At 43.7% G+C, this 20,498-nt stretch overlaps 3 protein-coding genes across 3 annotated transcripts in view; 1 reads left to right on the plus strand and 2 right to left on the minus strand.

Moving 5' to 3' along the window:
* The first annotated feature begins 154 nt into the window (after window positions 1-154).
* LOC119395933 (vesicle-trafficking protein SEC22b) lies at window positions 155-13,137 on the plus strand. Its single transcript, XM_037662968.2, has 5 exons — window positions 155-433; window positions 843-955; window positions 2,755-2,915; window positions 4,524-4,670; window positions 12,819-13,137. The coding sequence occupies exons 1-5, from the start codon at window positions 359-361 to the stop codon at window positions 12,965-12,967; spliced, it is 645 nt and encodes a 214-aa protein (XP_037518896.1). The 5' UTR covers window positions 155-358; the 3' UTR covers window positions 12,968-13,137.
* Window positions 9,697-11,911, minus strand: LOC125758490 (tigger transposable element-derived protein 6-like). The gene is made up of 2 exons (XM_049415802.1): window positions 11,633-11,911; window positions 9,697-11,558 (listed from the first exon to the last, which is right to left on the minus strand). Exon 2 carries the CDS (start codon window positions 11,447-11,449, stop codon window positions 9,950-9,952), a length of 1,500 nt encoding a protein of 499 aa, XP_049271759.1. The 5' UTR covers window positions 11,450-11,558; window positions 11,633-11,911; the 3' UTR covers window positions 9,697-9,949.
* Window positions 13,138-13,171: 34 nt separating the features above from the next.
* Window positions 13,172-20,498, minus strand: part of LOC119395908 (putative helicase MOV-10) — an 80,164-nt gene continuing 72,837 nt past the window's right edge. The window contains exon 18 of the mRNA XM_037662928.2: window positions 13,172-13,354. Coding sequence (XP_037518856.1) covers window positions 13,269-13,354 — 86 coding nt within the window. The 3' untranslated portion in view covers window positions 13,172-13,268. The remainder of the gene's footprint in view (window positions 13,355-20,498) is intronic.

Consider the following 20,498-nt stretch of genomic DNA (forward strand, 5'->3'; position numbering starts at 1 on the left):
CACTGACTAACCTCACAGTTTGCAAAATGTCCAATTTGAAATGCGCATTCCTGTTTGCCTGAAGGTCATGCAGCAAAGTCATACCCAAAACAGTGCCTCATTTTCGCCTAAACCAACTAAATACATCCTGCCCGAGCACCCAAACATCGTAAACCCCGGCGGTGATTTTTCGGGTTTTGGTCCCACCTTTGTCGCGAGTCTGGCCCTCCTGGCAACAGTGGTGACACGTCATCTGTTCATCTGCGGGCGCGTCACTGCCGGCACAGTAGAAATGACCCTCCCGTAACTAAACTTTCCTGGTATTGTACTGAGGCTGTTCGCATTTTACGTGATTCGTGGGCTCGAACACCGCTTCAACATGGTGCTTATGACAATGATTGCCAGAGTAGCCGACGGGTTGCCCTTGTCGGCCTCTGTACAAGATGACCAGCAGGTATGTCGATTCAGCTGTCGTTGAAAAACATTTGCTGGTACCTTTCATGTGTCACGTTAGTTCGCGTGTTTGACGCTAACGTAATGCTGTTTCTTCACTGAATTGGCCGTCCTTGGTTGCAGTTACGTCCTTGGTATGAAGTTTATTGCCCCCGGGAGTTTTCTTTTTTATGTGGCATATTCATAAGTCGGGGTTCGAAGGAGAAACAAATAGAGGGAGGGGGGGGGGGGGATAATCACAGATAACATCTGCGATTTCACGTAAAACGATCACACGTAAATGTGTGACTAGGTTGATAGGATGTTTCACCGTCCGTTTAGTTTAAAGTTGATTGGTGCGACCATTTTACGGCGGTGCATCCGTCTGTGTACACCTTGATTCAGTGTGTGTATCACTTTTCACTTTCCAGCAACTTGGCGTAGGGAACACGGAATACCAGAATCAAGCAAAGATGTTATTCAAGAAGCTAAATAATCAATCATTTTCTCGATCCACCATTGAAACAGGACCTTACAACTTCCAGTAAGTTGTTCTCTCTGGCTTCCTTGTTGGTTTCCAGGTGGCAACACTTATTTCCTGGTTAAATTTTTACGTAATCATTCAGTTACCGGAAGAACGTAGCATTGTAATTGTGGCGACGCGGGTTCAAAAAGTTTTATTTTGTAATTGCACTTCTTTAACTTCTAGTGTGCATGAACCTATGCTATCCTGCACTTGGTCATGATGTGATCAAGCGACACTTTTTATGCAGTTGTCATGTTTATAGAAGTTCGTTGAAGATAATCTGTATAGAAAAAAAAAAAAAAGAAACTGTGGGTACAGTTGTCAGACACTCATATTAGCTTTCGTTTTTCCATTAGTATACACATTTCCAGGTAAAGATGTGAATTGATGCACTGTACCTTGAAAGGAGATTCGCTTATGCCCTTTCCACTGACATATGCTGTTTTCTTGCTTCATGTAAACTGTCTGCAGACAGCTTTTTCCTCGCTGACTTCAAAGGGGCCCTGACCCATCATTTGTGAAACCTCAAAAACACTTTCAAAGGTGCAAAGTGCTTCTCAGCAATATGTTTTCTTAAAAAACTTTGTACGAGTGGAGGTATTAGGAGCACTACATTCCCCTTTCTCATCCATACTTATCTTCTCCATCTCAAAAAAAGTATGGTGGCAGTGCCACACCTACACTATGGCATTTGTCATTCCTACAGGGCGGGCACAGCCGTGCTTGAGCAGTGTCATTGTTTTCTTGGAATTATTCAATCCTTATGAAAATTCGCAATGCAGACTTTTGTATACCACAGCTGGTTCAATTTAACTGCACCAGTTAATGTAGGCACAACAACAGTAAAAAGGAGCAGGCTGATTTACCTGGGGACTAAAATATGCCAATGGCATATTTTAGTCCCCCATTGGCATATGCCATGGGAATCTACATGATGCGTCAGGGGATAGCCACTGGCACTCTGCATGAAAAAGGAAAAGCTCTTCTTGTGCTTTGCTCATCTTGTGAACTCCACGCGCTGTGCACGACTACAAATTTTGCCCGAGATGTTCATAGCTCTGTCATCTACCTGTGGAATGTGTTTTCTCATCAAGCCAGTGAAGTGGTTCAGGGCACCTTTAAGCAATTGCTGAAATAGCTAAAAAAAAAAATTCCAGAATTATTTCTATTACACAGCGGCTGTGTTTGGCTCGGAACTCGGCTGACACAGCAGGTTGAAGTTCTGTATTTCATCTAGCTAAAATGCTATATACTTAACATGTTTAGTCAGTAACTTTCATGGCAACCACATGTGACACATTCATAACACACTTGCAATGTTACATAATTTATGTTGCTAGTCTGTATCGAAGTAATGTAGCGAGTAGAGGCACAGGTTTCAGATTACATTATCATTACGTTTACTTTTGTGGTAAATTGTATGCTTGAAGGTCATTCAGTTTAATGACTTAAATAATGAAATTAAACATTGTCTGGAAGAAGGATGTTTGTGGTGGTACCTTCTGTACGTTCAACCCACCATACTTGATTGACAACTTTTTTTTTCTTTGGGCTGTGCCACCTTTTTGTTCCCTTGAAGTGCCAAACAAAGAATTTTATTGCATTCAGCTTTTCTTTATTTGCTTTCCTTGCATTTTAAACAACTCTCTAGTTTTTTTTTTTACTGAATTGTATGTGAAATGGCCAGCTTCATTTTTATGGCACTTGCAATATCCACTGGGTTGAACATGTCATTGTGAAAATGTTTTTTGGTGTTTTGCTTGAAAAATAGACAATTACACCAGCTGACATGCTTCTTCATCTCTTTTCCTTTTAAGCTACATGATTGAGAATGGAGTGTGCTATTTAGTACTCACAGAGAAGTCATTTTCGAAGAGGCTTGCATTTTCTTTCCTTGAAGATCTGCAAAATGAGTTCAACTCTCAGTACGGCTCCAGGGTCAATTCTGTGAACAGGCCATACAGCTTTATTGAGTTCGGTAAGCAGTCGCATGAACCCCCATTCATTCAAGTCGTTATTAGTTCTTGGTATTAAGAATTCAAATGTTAGTATCATTACACTAAACCAAAAATTCAATTATATATTTGTGAAGTTTATTTTACTTTTATTACAAAGGATGAAACGGGGCTAAAGGCCTGACAAAAGCTGCCGCTCCCCTTTCTGAACAGGTTGACATCATACAATAGGTCACTGAACAGATAACAGTATGAAAGCAAAATCTCGGGTGCACTACAAGAGTCGCATAGGAGCATGCGTAGTGTTTCATGCTATAAAACTAGAGGGGAATCTGGTGCTGCAATCATTGAACCACCATGGGAATGATGGGAAGCACGGGCTTTGGATTGGATTTCGTTATCTAGCGAACTGTCTGTAAGCCTTTTTCTACAGTTTCGTTCCGCGTGCAGCAGCTCTATCCTGTCACAGTAATGCGTACGGTATTCTCTGACATGGGTAGTGGGGTGCAGCGCAAAGCACTCAAGCGGTACCTTTGTTGTTGAAGCTGTCTGAAACACACTAGGTCCCTTGGTTTGCTGCGACATTGCTGCTTTTCAGGTTGTATTTGACAGTTTTAGCAAAGCGTCGTTCACGCACCGCTCCACCCTGATGTAGCGTCCCGAAATCTATGCAGGGGATTGCACAGACTTGACATATTTTTTTTTATAAGCGCCTCTTGCCAAGACGCGGTCAACTTGACTGCAAAATGACAAAGCGAAGTAGATGCACTGCCATGCTCCGCTGAATCACAGCATAGCAAGAGATGCGTTGTACGCACCACTGCTCTCACGATCGTTCTGCGCAAGGGCATATGCACCTGGCATCGCAGCACAAGATATTCGTAGTGTTTCTTGCTCAATACAGTATTTTTATTTCCATAAATAGATGATGCGTACTTCTGAGTGAAAAACACTCATGTTTATTTTCAGTTGTAAAAAAAAATAATTCATCATTTGGTAATGCCAAATCTGGAACACAATTGCAGAGCAATGCATAATACACTGGTGGTTGAATTTGAATTGGTTTTGCTTCAGTCATACGGTCACCCAAATTTTCTGCAATGAGTTTTAAGTATGGAAGAATGAAGCAAGTTTTCAGTGGAAAAAGCTTCATATCAATTTGTTTTACACTCAGTAAACAAGTGCTGCAAATCTCAAGAACGAAATCCATTCGAAGCCTGTGCTTCCCATCATTCTTATGGCAGTTGAAGTGCCGCTCAAGAAGCCCCCCCATAGACACTAGCGCCTGATTCCCCTCTAGGTTTTATAGCATGAAACTCTAGAAGCATGTAACAGGCAGATGACAGCACAATAAACATACTATGCTTCTATGCAAAACATAAGTTGGAAGCAATTATTGTTCAGTTTCATTTTTAAATAAGTTCAGAGCCATACCAAAATGAATACTCATTGGCATCTTAGTAAGAGTTGCAGTTACTTACTACTTGAAGTTTATATTTTGTTTGCCATAGTATTAGTATGGGCACTGGTATGGGTTTTGAGGATCATGTGGATTTATAAATGGAAATAGTATGTATAATTTATTATTTTTAGAATGAGTGCATAATGTAAATTTTCTCTGTTGCTTTCAGATACCTACATTCAAAAGGCAAAGAAGGCATTTATGGATTCTAGAGCTAGAAGGAATTTGAGTAGCCTAAATTCTGAACTTCAAGATGTTCAGCGCATTATGGTACAGAACATTGACGACGTGTTGCAAAGAGGATCAGTGATTTCAGGTACCTACTCTGCAAGTTTCTTCTCCCAGATACTTGTCTCGAATACCCTGTGGTTGATATTATTAAATTCCGAGTTTTTTATATGCCAATACCTCTGATTGAGGCGTACCGTAGTGGGGGACTTTAGATTAATTTTGACCGCCTGGGTTTCTTTAACGTGCACCTATATTCGAGTACACGAGTGTTGTTGCATTTTGCCCCCACTGAAATGTGGCCGCTATGGCATCTGTGGTCGACATTTCTGGATGATATTTCTATTGATGTCATGAAATACTAGGGCTGCATAATGTAGCTCATCTAAAAAAAAACATTGCCATGTTTAGATTTCCACATTGAACTTTAATCTATGTATTGCTGAAGCATCTCTAATTTAGAAGAAACATACCATGCATAATTTGCGCCGAAGAGCCAGATTTCAGCGAGGGCAGTATATAAGATGACCTTCCCAGGTGTGCCAACATTCAGCTAGTTTTAGAAATCAATGCGAAAATTTAACTTGTGCTTTGAATCGTGCGCATCAGTGATACAGCAAAAAAGATGCAATGGTTCCTGCACTGATATCATGGACAGTACAAACACATATCTTGTGGAAACAATTGCACGTAGCAAATAGTAGTGTGAATAGTTCGAATAATTTCTGCGATACAATTGTCGTGTTAGGTAATGTGCACCAACTACTTTGCAACATCAGCTCGGAGCCCTGCAGTGCAACTTGACCAGGGGCGTAGCCAGAAATTTTTTTCGGAGAGGGGGGGGGGGTTCAACCATACTTTATGTATGTTTGTGCGTGTTTGTATGTGTGCGTGTATATATAAGCAAGCAAAATCGAAAAATTTCGGGGGGGAGGGGGGTTGAACCCCCCCCCCTCCCTGGCTACGCCCCTGAACTTGACCATCAGTAGCCGAGCCCCAGTAAGGCCTTGCCATTACTGCGCCTTGGATGCCAGTAGTTACATCACAATGATCCCATCTTGGCACAATAAAATTTGCAGCCTTATTGATCAAGGCGATCTTCTGCTGATGCTGAACTATATTGGAGAGTCCTGAAAGCATAGTTTACGAGCCCACATTTCTTTGACAAATTGTTAAAGGCCACACAGAACACTGTCCAAGATTATTACCTAAAAATTCGAGGTGAACATGAGGGTTGCCACCTTTGGCCAGAAAGAGAAATGCGACCAAAAAATGAGCCACATTACAGAAAAACGTTGGATCTGCTTTATTACAAGATGTTATCACAGCCAAATGTGTTTTTAGTAAATTTAGGAACATATAAAAACATGTGGGAACGTGTATAAATGACCAAAGCAACTTCAGGTTGTGTAGCACAGAGGGAATGAACACAATATTAAGGACAGGCGACACACGGAGTGCAAACTACCAAAGTCATGTCGTCTGTCCTTCATTTTGTGTTTGTTTTCCCTGCACCTTACAACCTGAAGATCATGAGCCAACAAGCCCAAATTTCCACTATCTTGACAGCGCTTTGATTAGCATGTTATATGACCAAAAATTATCACACAGAATCACAGCTGCAATTCAAATGTAAATACTTGAGTTCATTTTAGCAATCACTTCTGGAGGCATATCAAGGCTGAAGCTGGTGAAATTCCTCAGTGGCAGTCCAAACTTTATTCGTAGAATTGAGACTGTGCAGTTGTCGGACATTCAGTATGTAAGGTCAGTTTTGGTGAAGGCTGTCACTGAGAAAACTCGTTTGGCCTGTGCATTTGATCTCAGGAGCTACACATATATGAGCTGCACATATTTCTACCCAATTAGGATAGGATTTCAAGAGTAGCCATGTCCAGGGATGCAACAGCCAAAATAGGATTTGGAGCAATTTTTGGAGCAGGAAAATCTAAATTTGGAGCAAGTTACGCAGAAAAAAAACTCCGTTTTGGAGCACAAAATTCCAAATTTGGAGCAGCTTCACAAACAAAGCTTGCTTTTGGAACAGTGACAAAAAAAGTATATGTGAACATTTCGGTGTCACCACAATCATGTTTTCAGTGCATAACATGTTGAATAATGCCAGTGAATTCTCCGGAAACCAGTAAGGCCTTGTGCATTGGTGAATTTGCACCAAGGTCTTTTATATCTGGCCTACGCCACTGGCTGATCACGCCATTGTTGCAATCCACTTCATTCAGCACCGATGCGCTGAATTTTGTATTCCGCCCTGCTAAGAAGATCTTGAGGAGAAAGTCCATTTTAAAGAGAGACACCATATGTATATATAGTTCAAGAGAAAAGTCTAAGTGCGGTGTTTATATGTCATGCAACGTCTAAGACAAACCAGCCAATAAGTACAATCTTCATAAGTGCGTCCTCCCCCCTTATCTTTATTATATATATATATATATATATATAGAGAGAGAGAGAGAGAGAGAGAGGGGGGAGGGAGCTATGCACAGCGAAAGTCGGCATCATTTCATTGAACGCAGTGCCTGTCGCCGTGTAGAGCCGAACCCTTGCTAGTTTCGTGCAGCGCGGCTCCAACAAAGCGGACGCCTTCACTCCCGGGTCGGTCGCGTGCTCTACCGTACGACAGCATTTCCCGAGGAGTATTCCTACCCGCTCCGCTCGTGACCGCATGTAGGGATACGGCAAATATTTCGTTGGGTTAACGGAGCAATGGTGAGCTGCTTTTGTTTCTGCAAGCGACACGCAATCTGCCTTTCCGCTCAGGTGGCGGCAGCCAACGGCATGTTTGGGTTCGTCGCCTATAAAACGCGTGCACCAATAGCGCTATGCCGCACGCGCTACCGAACAGATAAAGATCCTGATCGCGAAAAGGTTGCTGGCGATAACTCGTACTGACGTGCTCGTTGGTATCTGCCATCAAACATTCGCGCCAAGAAAGCGGTGACCGCATTCGCGTCGACGTCAAAATGATTAGTCGACCAATGATTTGTCAGTTAACTTTCTTTATGCGGTGCTTCCACACTAAATGGGCGCTCACCTCTGCTCATGCTGAATTACCCTGTAAAGCAGCGTTTAAACCAGCAGTAAAAACTTCATTTAAGCCCATCGGCCCACCAGTAAACACACCAGAACAGATTAACGTCTTGTTTGAGTCAAGCGCTACTGGATCGAATTGGATTGGATGAAGGTGCCTCTGGTGCCTCTCCCAACATTAGGTCGCCAATACGGGCTTCGTTCTGCGTTAAAACGAGGCTAAAACTAGCGCAACCTAAAAATTTTGCGGTTACAGGGGGCATTTTGGCGCAGCGTGGCGCAATTTCGAGAAATATTGCAGTTTTGGCGCAGCTCGGCGCAGAAAAACGAAATTGTATCAAAATGGCGCAATTGGCGCAGCTGTTGCATCCCTGCATGTCGCAATGCTTCTCACCAACTGCCTGAAAAAGTAGCCAAATCTGGCAACCCTGGTGGACATATGACTGAGCAGGCTGTAGTGTGTGTTCCATACTTGCAAACCCTCCTGACTTCTCCGTAAAGTTCGCAAATTGGGGGTCATGTTTCATGAAATGTGAAAAAGTCATGTTTCATGAAATACGATTTCTGCTCACAAAAAAGTCATTCCTCAATGACAGACTTGCATATGTGGTATTACATGTAATTAATCTAACTTTTTTTACTTGGCACCACTTGCTTAATTCAATAACATGTAATCAATCGTTTTATTGAACTTGAAAGGGGCAATGTAGCTTTGAATGCCTGAATTTGACGAAAGCTATAGTAGGATACCCATGGTCGTGTTGCAAAGAAGCTTAGCAGATGCGCATGTTCGTACAGGAGAACCCTATCACTTTGTATTGTGTCCTCAAACATTCCACCTGATGAGCAGACTCCACTATAGCTTAATATGATGCCCTGTACCCTGCCCTGTTCCTCTCATGGGCCCTTCCAGGAATGCTGTCGCCCAACCTCAGCATTTGTGCTTCATTCAATCAATCAATCAATCAATCAATTTATTTCCTTTCAATAGGAGGAGTACAGGACTAAAAGCTCGAGAGCTTGACGAGGTCCCGACCCCGTTACAAGTTGGCAATGCAGCAGGATGGCGGACAGTCACGAATGCAAAATACAGAATACACTTTACAAGTTTAACATGGCGTCAAGTAATACAAAAATTATTATACAAATCACTGAAAATGGAGAGAATAGTTCATATGTATTGTCATGAAGTGGCATGAACATGAAAAGCAACAATCAATAATAAGAATGGCCAAAGTTCCGAGAGATATATTATTCCGAAAAATGAATACGATGGGCGAAGCGTTTAATGTGACAGTTTTGATTAGACGAAGGATCAAAATCTTCGTGCTTTAAGAAGTTTAGTAGGGAAGGCAGCCTGTAGGACAACGATTGTTCATCATAAACAGTTCTAGGGGTGGGTACAGTCCACATTTCTTTGTGCCTGGTCAGTCAAACACTCGGGTTTACGTTTAGCTTAGCAAGATTAATTATGGTATTGGCACCATGCTTAATAAACTCCTTATAACACATCAGCCTGTAATTATACAAAGAGAACACTGGAAGAATTTCATATTTTGGAAAAAGAAGTTTTGTAGATGACAGATAGTGTACAGCAGCAATATGTCGTATGGCTCTTCTCTGTAGTAAATACAACTTGCGCAAATTTGTCACTCCGGTAGTACACCACACTATGCTACAATACTGTAACAAAGATGATACCAGCGCATTGTATATCATAACTTTCACCTTAGTAGGAAGAATACATCGCATACGTGCAAGGACACCAATGGCAGATGACATCTTTGAGTGCAGGCTATCAATATGTACATTCCATGTTAAGTGCTTTGAAAAATATACTCCAAGGGTACTAACGGAATCTACCATATCTAACTGCTGAGAGCCCAGAAATAAATTCATCTTATTTGTCGAGGTTTTTCCTTTAGGCATATATAAAATTACTTGCGTTTTTGGCGACGAGGAACCAGGTGCTATCTTTAACTTCAGTAGTGTATGCAAGTTGTGTTCATTGCAACGCCATGTGCACGTAAAGTGAATGTACTGTTGCTACTGTTTTCAAGAAATAACTGTGGCAAGATTGCCCACAAAAATTCAAGAGCAATTGCCAGTAAAATTAACAAGGCGTGAAATGCTGGAGAGGGCATAGCATAGCAGAAGGGCCAGCAAGTTTGTGTACAGTAGAATCTCGATGATACGAATCCCGCGGGGTCACGAAAAATATTCGTATTAGCCGAAATTCGTATCACCGAAACACATGTAAAACTAGCTAAATTAACAGTCAGAGGCAAACTCATTTTTAGGAACACATAAAAAAAACATTTATTTCTTGCAGAAAAAATCTCTAATGTCTTTCTGCTTCTTTTTTTTCGCGAAGTCACTCAGCAGACTTCTTTGAAATCCGTAAAAACGCGTGCACGTGTCGTCGCTGATTTCATCAGCGGCCACAGCACGCCTCAGGACGTCGAGCGCGTGCAGCGTTTCAGCCGCCGGTGGTGGTCCTTCACCATCGCCCTCGTCTATGTTGTCGCCATCATCGCTGGAATCGGCAACCTCGCATGTGGCCTCCTCAACAATATCCTCCACCGTGCGCGCACCACAAGTGGCGAGGTTGTCATCCGCCGTGCAGAAGTCTTCAGCTGTACACCCAGCATCAAGCAGTTCCCAACCCTCAATTGGCTCTTCCTGCTCTGAGGGCACCTCTTCGGAACTCCTGAAGAAGCCGCATTTCGCAAAGCAGTTTGCTATGGTAGTCGGCGTTACTCGATCCCAAGCCATAGCGATAAAATGGATGGCGTCCAGGAGGCTTATTCGCAGGTCGCCTTCGTGTTTTCTGTCAATATTGGCAAGTAGGCGGCGCACAAGAAGGCCCTTGAAATGATGCTTGAGGTTTTTTATTATTCCAGCGTCAAGCGGTTGCAGGTGCGTCGTCGTGTTCGCGGGCAAAAAGATCAGTTTGACGTTTTGGAGCGTTACTTGCCTCGGGTGGGCGGCGCACTGGTCAAGAATCAAAACAATCTTCCGATTCTTGCAGGCCATCCTTCTGTCAAGGAGCGACAGAAATTCTTCGAACAGGGCCGCCGTCATCCACGCCTTTTTGTTTGCGCGATAGACGCACGGCAAATGGCTCTCGCGCTTGAAACACCGAGGCTTTTGGGATTTGCCAATTACCGTCAGCTTAAGTTTCTCCGACCCGTCGGCGTTACAGCACAAAAGCACCGTTATTCGCTCTTTGCTTTTCTTGCCTCCTTGGCACGCTTCGCCTTTTAAGCAAAGGCTCTTCTCAGGCTGAAGGTTAAAAAACAGGCCAGCCTCGTCTGCGTTAAAAACATCACGAGGCTCATACCCAGAGATGAGTGACTGCAGCTTCGCGAGCCAGTCGCTAACAACGGTCTCGTCAGCCTTCTTCGCTTCCCCACAGACGCTTTTGTAAACGAGACCGTGTCTCGTCTTGAAACGGTGCAGCCACCCACCTGAGGCCTGAAATCCGTCGATGCGCAGAGCAAGTGCGATCTCGTCGGCTTTCTCACGCAACACTTTGCCATCGATGTTCACACCAGCTGCAGTAACCTCCTTAAACCAGGTCAGAAGAGCTTCTTCAAGCTTCACGTGTTGGGCTGTCTTCGCTTGCCTCGCGTTGACGTTGAATGAAAGCACATTCTTCATTATTGAGTCCCGCTGTCCAACAATTGTGCTTAATGTCGACGTTGCGAGGCCTAGCTCCTTAGCCAACTCCGTGCGTTTTCTTTTGGGATCCTCATCGACCTTTCGAAGAATGTCCAGTTTCTCCTTAAAGGAGAGGGCTTTCCGCTTGCGAGACATAGCTTGCTGCCACTCGGCAAAAAAGGCACAATCACAACAAAGCAAGAACGCGGGCTCGAGCACAGCAACGACAACCACTCCGTCCGACGGCACGCATAGAAGAAAGAAGCTCCCGCGGGCCGTGCCTCTCCTTCTCCGGCGTCTCCGCCTGCCGGCCTGCCTCCGCACCAAGAAAAACAAAACAAAACAAAAAAAAAACGTGGCCAGCGCCATCTGTAATCTTCAAGAGAAAGCAAAAGGCACACTCCGGCCTCCGATACACGCAGATCTTGGAGGCTGTCGCGCGCTGCTCGCCGGCGGCGCTGGCAACGTGCCAAACCGGCGGCGCCGCACGCATTCCAGCGCCGTAAGTGCACGCTGCTATCTTCCGCGGCCGTCGGTGGGGCCAACGTTGCGTTGGATGGGGCGGCGTTTATTCGTATCAAACGACGCGGGTCAAAAATCAGTTCGTAACAACCGTACTCAAGCACGTTGTAAATTAATGGGCCTTGGCCGGGACCACAGAAAAATTCGTATCATCCCGAAATTCGTATTAGCCGTGATCGTATCATCGAGATTCTACTGTATTTGTAAATGCAAGTTGGGAGAATGCTATGTTGAAGTAAGTGCAGTAATTTCTTGGGGCAGTAGTCCAGAGGCGTACAAATTCTGTGCTGTGAAAACACTGCATTGACAATTAGTGCTTAGGCAAATCATTAATAAAATTCATGTGCACTAAAGTGTGCACTTGGGACAAAAGCATGCTATCTTCCTCTCTCTCTTCTTCTGCTGTTGTCTCCAGTATTGAGACTTTTGATTGCCGAGGTTGGGAGATGCAATATTTTACGACAAATATTGTGGTGTACACTTTCTTATATATATGACCGAAATACGTATTCCAATTTTTGCACAAATGGTTATGAGGACATTTCCATATAGAATGCAACCATTGATGATCTGTGAAATTATACATCTACCAGGACATTTAATATGTTGAGTGATGTGGAGCACCATGCCCCTGTGAAGTACCAGTTTTGTGGGGAAGCAGTACTCTGTGACCGGAGCCCAGAGGTTCATCTTTAGGCCATCAGTCACTAAGCCAAATTGACTGAATAAAGTTCTCTCCTCCTCTCTCAGCTGCTCTAATAACATCCCTCATAATCATGTCGTGGTGTTGGGATGTAAAACCCTAACAATTATTGCAACATCTGGCAGTTCAACTGAACTGGCAGAAGTGGGGTTATCTTAAGACTACAGTTGCAAAACAATACTACCGTTGGAAAGAGTTATTGGGCACAGAACTTTAAACCATGTACAGTCATATTTAGATGCCCCCTGGGCATACTCTTATGTGGCACAGTGTAATACAATTTTTTTTTTTTCTGCACAGAGTTGGACAGCAAAGCCAGCAACCTGTCCCTTCTGTCACAGAAGTACAAGAAGGATGCAAGATATCTGAATTTGCGCTCAACCTATGCAAAAATAGCTGCAGTGTCCGTGGTCATTTTTGTAGCATTCCTGTACTTCTACATCTTCTAGGTGCTGTGCTCTTGCTGCACAGTGAAGAAAAAGTGCTCTGTTGACGCAAACTGCAAGAGATACTCTCACTTGTACTGGCTGTCATACTTGTATATACTGTGATTTCTGCCTGTCTTTATACTGTGCAGGTGTGCAAATTGGCATCTTAGTATGCTAAACTTCGTGTGTGTAACATCAAACTTTTGTTGCAGTAAAAAAATAAAATAAACTGTCCGAAGTGCATGCTTTATTAAAAACAGGTAAAAATCTTTATAAAATACAGAAACCTTTCAAAACAGTGCAGCCAAAAAATTGCTGCTAATCACAGTTCCTGCCTCCACCTTGGTTCTTCTTGAAGAGTCTTCTGAGATATCACAATGTTGTCACCGGTTTCATCAGGTACTTTTTCTGCAAAGGGTGAAAGTGTTTCAGTAATTCCAAAGTTAGTGTGAGTGGCACATTTTGTTTATCAGGCACCAAAAAAAATAAAAAGAGCTCCATCGGCTCCGTTCAACTTTTCAACCATGTCACCTCTTGAGTAGCACAGACCAAAAGTGGAACATTAGTACATTTTATAGCATAATTCCTTCTACACTATTGTACCAGCTCCAGTTTGTCACCAGAAAAGTAAAATGGTGCTATGTGGTATACTCGTAACAGAACTTGCTGTACCGAGGCACCTGCAGTTTTAAATGCAAAAGCATTTCTTTGCAAACCAAAGGCACTGACAGTTTCTGTCTACCTAGGTACTCGTGGTTGTCTCCTTAACTTTGTCAAAATTGGCATAGGAGGGCACGAGTATGATGAACATGACAGATGGGTCATAACATTCCTGTCATAAAACACCTTGTGAGGATTAAACAAAAGAAAGACGCAGTTTGTTACAGTTGGCAAACTTAATGTGGCACACAAACACACATGTACTCCTATGACTCAACAAGATATAGTCTAGAATTGCTCATCACTGCAGAAATATGCCAATGAATGCTGCTTACACTGTTTCGATAAAAGTGACATCTGTGCAGTAAAGAGAGTGCCGGCATTTCATCAGACAATGAGCTACCCTTTAGACTCCACTGTAGTCAATGTGCCTGGTAAGCCCAGGATATGCGCACTACTCAAATTACACGAGGATGTCAATCCACCTCTTAAAACTTTGCTCAATCAAAGTGCAGCATAAGTAGCTACTTGCCGACTGCTTTGCATGAAATCAATTTTCACAATGTGTGAGATCTGTTGGAATCTAGATTGGCTATGTTGCTGGGCAGAGGCAGACATTAGCATAAAAAATATTTGTGCAATAATTTTTTATTTAATTGGTATTTTTATGGCACAAATATTAATCATGAAATTAGAGCAGTTAATTCATGTCTGCGAAACAAATTTTAATCCTGTGCCTAACACCACTTCCGAGATATGCGAGTGCTCTTTGAAACGACAAAGGGGAATTTTAAGGGCTTGTTTTTCTTCAAGGAGCACCGATTTTTAGGCTAGTTAGTTTTCCATCGCCAATCACTTAAGCGTGCGCAAACAAGGACAAAGGGAGGCAACGACAACACAAGCGCTTGTGTTGTCGTCACCTCCCTTTGTCCTTGTTTGCACGCGCTTAAGTTATCGTTGTTTTCTTTGTTAGATACAAACTTAATGAGAACCAACACATATTCAAGCCAAGGAAAGTATAGGGGACATTATTTGTAGTAATTATGGTTTTAATGTGAAGAAATTGAAGTGGATGAAAAGACACTTGCCGCCAGCAGGGACCGGACCTGCAACCTTCGAACAACGCGTCCTATGCTCTACCGATTGGACTATGGCAGCGGTCGTCCCACCGTCAACTTTACTGGGTATATCTGTGCATTTAAGCGTGTTAGTCAGTGCCGCTCGTTGCGATGACGGCAAGTGTGGAACACTTTTTTTGCCTGCTGACATCGCGTAGCATGTGATCTATTTACGAGCTGGCACCTCACCTGACCAATACTTCAAGCCATGAAGTCTGCCAGAACGAGACCCTCGCTATGAATGAACGAAAGAAGGGGATTTAAGGACTGGTTTTTCTTTGCTAAGGCACAACCTTAATGAGAACCAACAGGCATTCAAGCCAAGAAAAGTATAGGGGATGTTATTTGTAGTAATTATGATATAAATGTGAAGAAATTAACTGGACGAACAGACAACTTTGGAACACATTGCACTTCACACGTTCCTGAAAGCATGCCTTTAACAATTCAAAGCAATGTTAACTCAAATACCCAGGCTTTCTTTTTCCCCCTTCTGTAGATTACAGAATGACATCTTGCTGCCATTTATATAATCATAATGTCAGCGGCTCAATGGCACTTAACACCTCAGTAGTGGCGGCAGTCTCAGATAAGAATGGATGACTTTGCTACTTATAGACAGATTTCACAATTAGTGCAACATATGTGCTAAAACGATATTTTCAACACTATATTACAAGCAAAATAATAGTCAAAACTTTTCTAGCCATTTAGGCCATCTGCAGAAATGGCAGGGGCCTGAATGGGACTGACTACGGTGACGGGGCCCGTCAGCGCAGTACCGTCGTAAAAGTGACTGGGCCCGTCACCGTAGTGCGAATTGTAATAGTGACGGGGCCCGTCATAATAGCGAAGTACTTATAGTGACGGGCCCCGTCGTCGTAAAGCGGTGACTACGGTGACGGGGCCCCTTTACCGTAGATTTTTGGTCGTTTTAGACGCCCACGTCGTGTGATGTTCATGGCGTAGTTGGTTGGCGCGCTCTCCATAGTGTTATGGCTGCAGGTCGTCAGTTCGATTGCTCCCGCTTTTCCTTCCTTTTTTTTTTTTTTTCAGGTTATGCGTCAACATCAACGTTACTGCTCTGACGGAGTCGTAACTTTTTCCTTCATGTCTGCGGCGGTTAGACAGCCCTAGCATTCGGATGATGCGTTGTTCCTAGGCTTGTGCGAATATTCGAGCAGTTCGAATATTCGAACGAACATTACAGTATTCGAATTCGCTTCGAAACAAATTTAAATTCTAGGAAATTTCGAAGTATTCGAAATGAACGAATAGACATATAAAACCGCATGTAACTCCCTGTAAAGGTGGTTTCACTGCAGTAGAGATGTGTTTTACCGTGAACACACCTTTTCAGTACAAATCCGCACTGCCGCGAAGCCCCACTTCAATGTTAAATGAACATGCAGTAAAGCCTTGTTAATTCAGAGTCACTGGGACTGTGACAAATTTAATTAAGCGGGTTTTCGAATTAACCAAACATACAAAAGGCGAGATGCAAGGAACATTGTATTACTGGAAGTAATCAGAGGTGGTCGTTTGCTGTGCCTGCTAGTTTGCGGCTACAAGGGTTTTTTCCAGCAATACTTGGTCCGAATTTTGCCGCTAAACCGGGGACACGGCGGGCTTCGCTGAGGCCAATGCAAGAAAAAAAAAGAAAGAGGAAAAAAAAAAACGGTCTCGTGGTCAACTGAAATGCGCGCCTGTGAAAAAGAAGTGCTTCGCTGCAACACAGTGGTGACACACGGGCAGCATGCCACCTGCTCCTCGCAGCGTCAGTGCGTCATGATGCGGCCACTCGCCCATTCTTTCTGGTAAAATAAAGAATGTAATAATGACCAGTGTGACGGAATTCGCGATGTGTTCTGGGTGGAAAAAGAGGATCATTGAAGCTTTCGAACTGAGTTTTCGAAGTAGGCGTTGCGGGCAAGTACTCCGCCAGCAGTGCAAGTGCGCAAATTGCCGGAGCAACCGCCAATCGGAGGTTCACACACATCGCGAATTCCGTCAGACCGCCCTTTATTAATTTCTCTATTTTGCCTGAAAGAATGGTTAAATCATGACGCACTGACGTTGAGAGAAGCATTCGTCATGCTGCCCGCGTGTCACCGCTGTGTTGCAGTGAAGCACGTTTTCTTTTCCGCAGGCGTACATTACAGTTGGCACGAGACCGCCTTTCGTTTTGTTTTTTTCTTGCGCTGGCAGCAGCGAGGCTGGGATGCTTCACTTGTCACTCATTAGTATCGCTACATTGCATTGCCTTGTAGCTCCTAAGGGCCATCGTTTCTGCGGATTTGCGGCTAAATCGGGATCGGGAATTGGCACATGGCACCCAAAGTTTTTGAATTAACCGGGGTGGTACTCACTGCCGCTTCAAATCATCCACTCAGATTTACATTGAAAAATACAGGGCCATAGAAATCCTTCTAATTATGCGGGATTTCGAAATAAAATTTCGAATTAATGAGGTTTTACTGTATTACCCTCACATCGATTCATCATTCTTTAAGTTTAAATATATGCTCTAATTATAGTAAATTTTAATTAACATATTTTACAGGTTATCACTTGCATTTCACCGAAAGTCAAATCCTGCTACTACTCAAAGTTGCTTCGATTTCGCTTCGGACCTAAAATTTACTATTCGCACAAGCCTAGTTGTTCCTATGCGACCTCAGTTCTAATCGCGCTGAATAAGAAAATGTTTCCCTTTTTTTTTTCTTTTTTCAGTATTGTTTCAAAATACCGTCCCGAGCTTCCGGCTAGTCAACAATAGTTACTCATTCGTGGTGACACGGCTCAGCGTGGGAGAGCGGAGCCCGTTAATCAGCATGTCGCTGCGCCGCTGACGGTCATGCGATGCCATGATGGGCACAGCGAGGACAGCCAGTCAAATCAGCAATGTTCCCTCAGAGATCTCTTTCGACCATGGAAAGCAATTCTAGAAAAAATCCAAGAAGACTTCAGGCGCAGGTGGCTGTTTTGGTCGGCGGTGCACGTCAGTACGAAAACATTCCGGGGGAGGGGGGGGGGGGAGCAGCGACGCAGTGACATTGGCGGCATGCTGATATGCAGCGTCAGCGGCACAGCGACATGCTGATTAACGGGCTCCGCTCTCCCACGCTAAGTCCGTGCTACCACGAAGGAGTAACTAGTGTTGACTAGCTGGAAGCTCGGGACGGTATTGTGAAACAATGTTGAAAAAAGAAAAAAAAAAGACGCGAAAAATTTTCTTATTCAGCGCGATTAGAACCGAGGTCGCATAGGAACAACGCATCATCCGAACGCTAGGGCTGTCTAACCGCCGCAGACATGAAGGAAAAAGTTACGACTCCGTCAGAGCAGTAACGTTGATGTTGACGCATAACCTGAAAAAAAAAAAAGGAAGGAAAAGCGGGAGCAATCGAACTGACGACCTGCAGCCATAACACTATGGAGAGCGCGCCAACCAACTATACGGTCCCTACCAACTACGCCATGAACATCACACGACGTGGACGTCTAAAACGACCAAAAATCTACGGTAAAGGGGCCCCGTCACTTTTACGGCGGTACTGCGCTGACGGGCCCCGTCACCGTAGTCACCGCTTTACTACGACGGGGCCCGTCACTATAAGTACTTCGCTATTATAACGGGCCCCGTCACTATTACAATTCGCACTACGGTGACGGGCCCCGTCACTTTTACGACGGTACTGCGCTGACGGGCCCCGTCACCGTAGTCAGTGCCGGCCTGAATATGACTTCAAGTAAAGTGTTCTGCATAAAATGACTGGTTTGATTCAAGCAACATAATTTGGATGAGTTCGTACAAGTTGCTTTGAAATGTACGCAAGAAAACTGAGCACAAGCCACATGAATAAGTTTTTTCTTTAAAATTTTTCACTGTCTTGTTTGACGGTCATTTTAGCTTTTTAGGAATGAGATGCATGCATACTCGTGCATGCAAGACTTGTTTAATTTGAGGTAACCGTTTTCTAATAAAACAATTCAGTTGTAAGAGTAGTGACTGTGTGTGTGCCTCTTGTGCTTTATTTTCTTGCACTACAGTTCAATAAAAGCAAATCCCGGTTGTTTTTTTAAATGCGAAGCATTTCTTAGTGAACCTCTGGCACTCTGAGCGTTTCTATCTACGTATCTAAACTCCTGTAATTTACGTTCGTCACAAAGGCACGTCATACCAATTTTGGTGTATATCAAGCTAGCGAAACGGCCGCCAACGCACCATGAGCGTGGCACGTAAGTCATGCTGTGCATGACATGCGTGTCATGATTTTCATCTTAACTCCTGTAATTTATGTTCGTCACAAAGTCACGTCGCGAGATACCAATTTTGGTGTATATCAAGCTAGTGAAACGGCCTTCAGCGCACCATGAGCGTGGCACGCAAGTCATGCTGTACATGACATGCGTGTCATGATTTTCATCTTAACTCCTGTAATTTATGTTCGTCACAAAGTCACGTCACGAGATACCAATTTTGGTGTATATCAAGCTAGCGAAATGGCCGTGAGTGCACCATGAGCATGGCACGTAAGTCATGGTGTACATGACATGCGTGTCATGATTTGCACGTTAGGACCTGTCATTTATGTTCGTCATACACTTTTTTCACGCCATACTAATTTTGGTTGATATCAAACTAACGAAATGGCCGCAAGAGCACCAAAACAGTGGCATGTAAATCATGTCGTTCATGACATGGATATCATGATTTTCATGTTATGACCTATCATTTACGTTCGTCATAAAGTCATGTTACGCATCTATCTAGCCGCCTCCTTAACCTGGTGTAGACCAAAATTTGTATGGGAGGGTAAGAGGATTTGACGAACATGATTGCCGGTTCATGACATGAATAACATTAAAATCCTGTCGCGTACGTCGTCAAACCCTTTCCACTAGACACGTGGCACATACCAGTTTACCACGGGCCGCGGTGTACGGGTATGCGCCACAGGTGATTGACAGTTTATGTCTACCCAGGAACGGCGAGAACAGACATTTGTAACCTAAATGCTAGAGCGTTAAGGAAAGCCAACATCGGCAGCGCTGACTCAGCGAATGGAAAGAATGAAAATTAGGATCCCAGCCGGAATCGAACCCAAGCATTCTGCGTGGCAATCAGATATTCTACCACTGAGCCACGCCAGGTCTATAAACTGGTTTGGAAAAACAGCCTACGCAGGCGTAATATCGGTGCAACGTCAATTGTGGTTGTGGTGCTGGCTATCTAATTTTACAAGAAAGCAATAAACACTACATGATACTCCTACGATGTGTACTCCTACGATACAGGCGTCATGTCAGATTAACGTGTGTAGTTCCAGTGTTAGCTCCGCTTTTATAGCAGTCTAATAAACATTACATTTGTATTCCTATGATTCAGCAAGCTATATTGAAGCATTGCTCGACCCTGGAGGAATACATTAACGAAAGTTACATATGATATCCACATCACCGTAAAGTGCACTTCGTCCACCAGAACAACGCAGAACGAGGCTGGGCAATGGCCTCATGCTGACCGAGGATGATGCCAGATTGATTGACAGCCGCTTTGTAGACTAAGCTACGTAGGCCACATACGCCCAGGTATTCTACGAATACGACAAACACCAGCCACTGATGTTGGTCTACGTAGCACTATTCAGGCCTACCAGCCTCGATGGCCTATACCTCACCAACCCGAAGGGTGGCTTCAGGTTCAAACATGTCGCCGGCTCTGTCAACAGACAATTTGTCGACGAAATGACCGAGGCATCCACGAATTC

This window comes from Rhipicephalus sanguineus, chromosome 1 (assembly GCF_013339695.2).
Source record: "Rhipicephalus sanguineus isolate Rsan-2018 chromosome 1, BIME_Rsan_1.4, whole genome shotgun sequence".
NCBI lineage: Eukaryota > Metazoa > Arthropoda > Arachnida > Ixodida > Ixodidae > Rhipicephalus > Rhipicephalus sanguineus.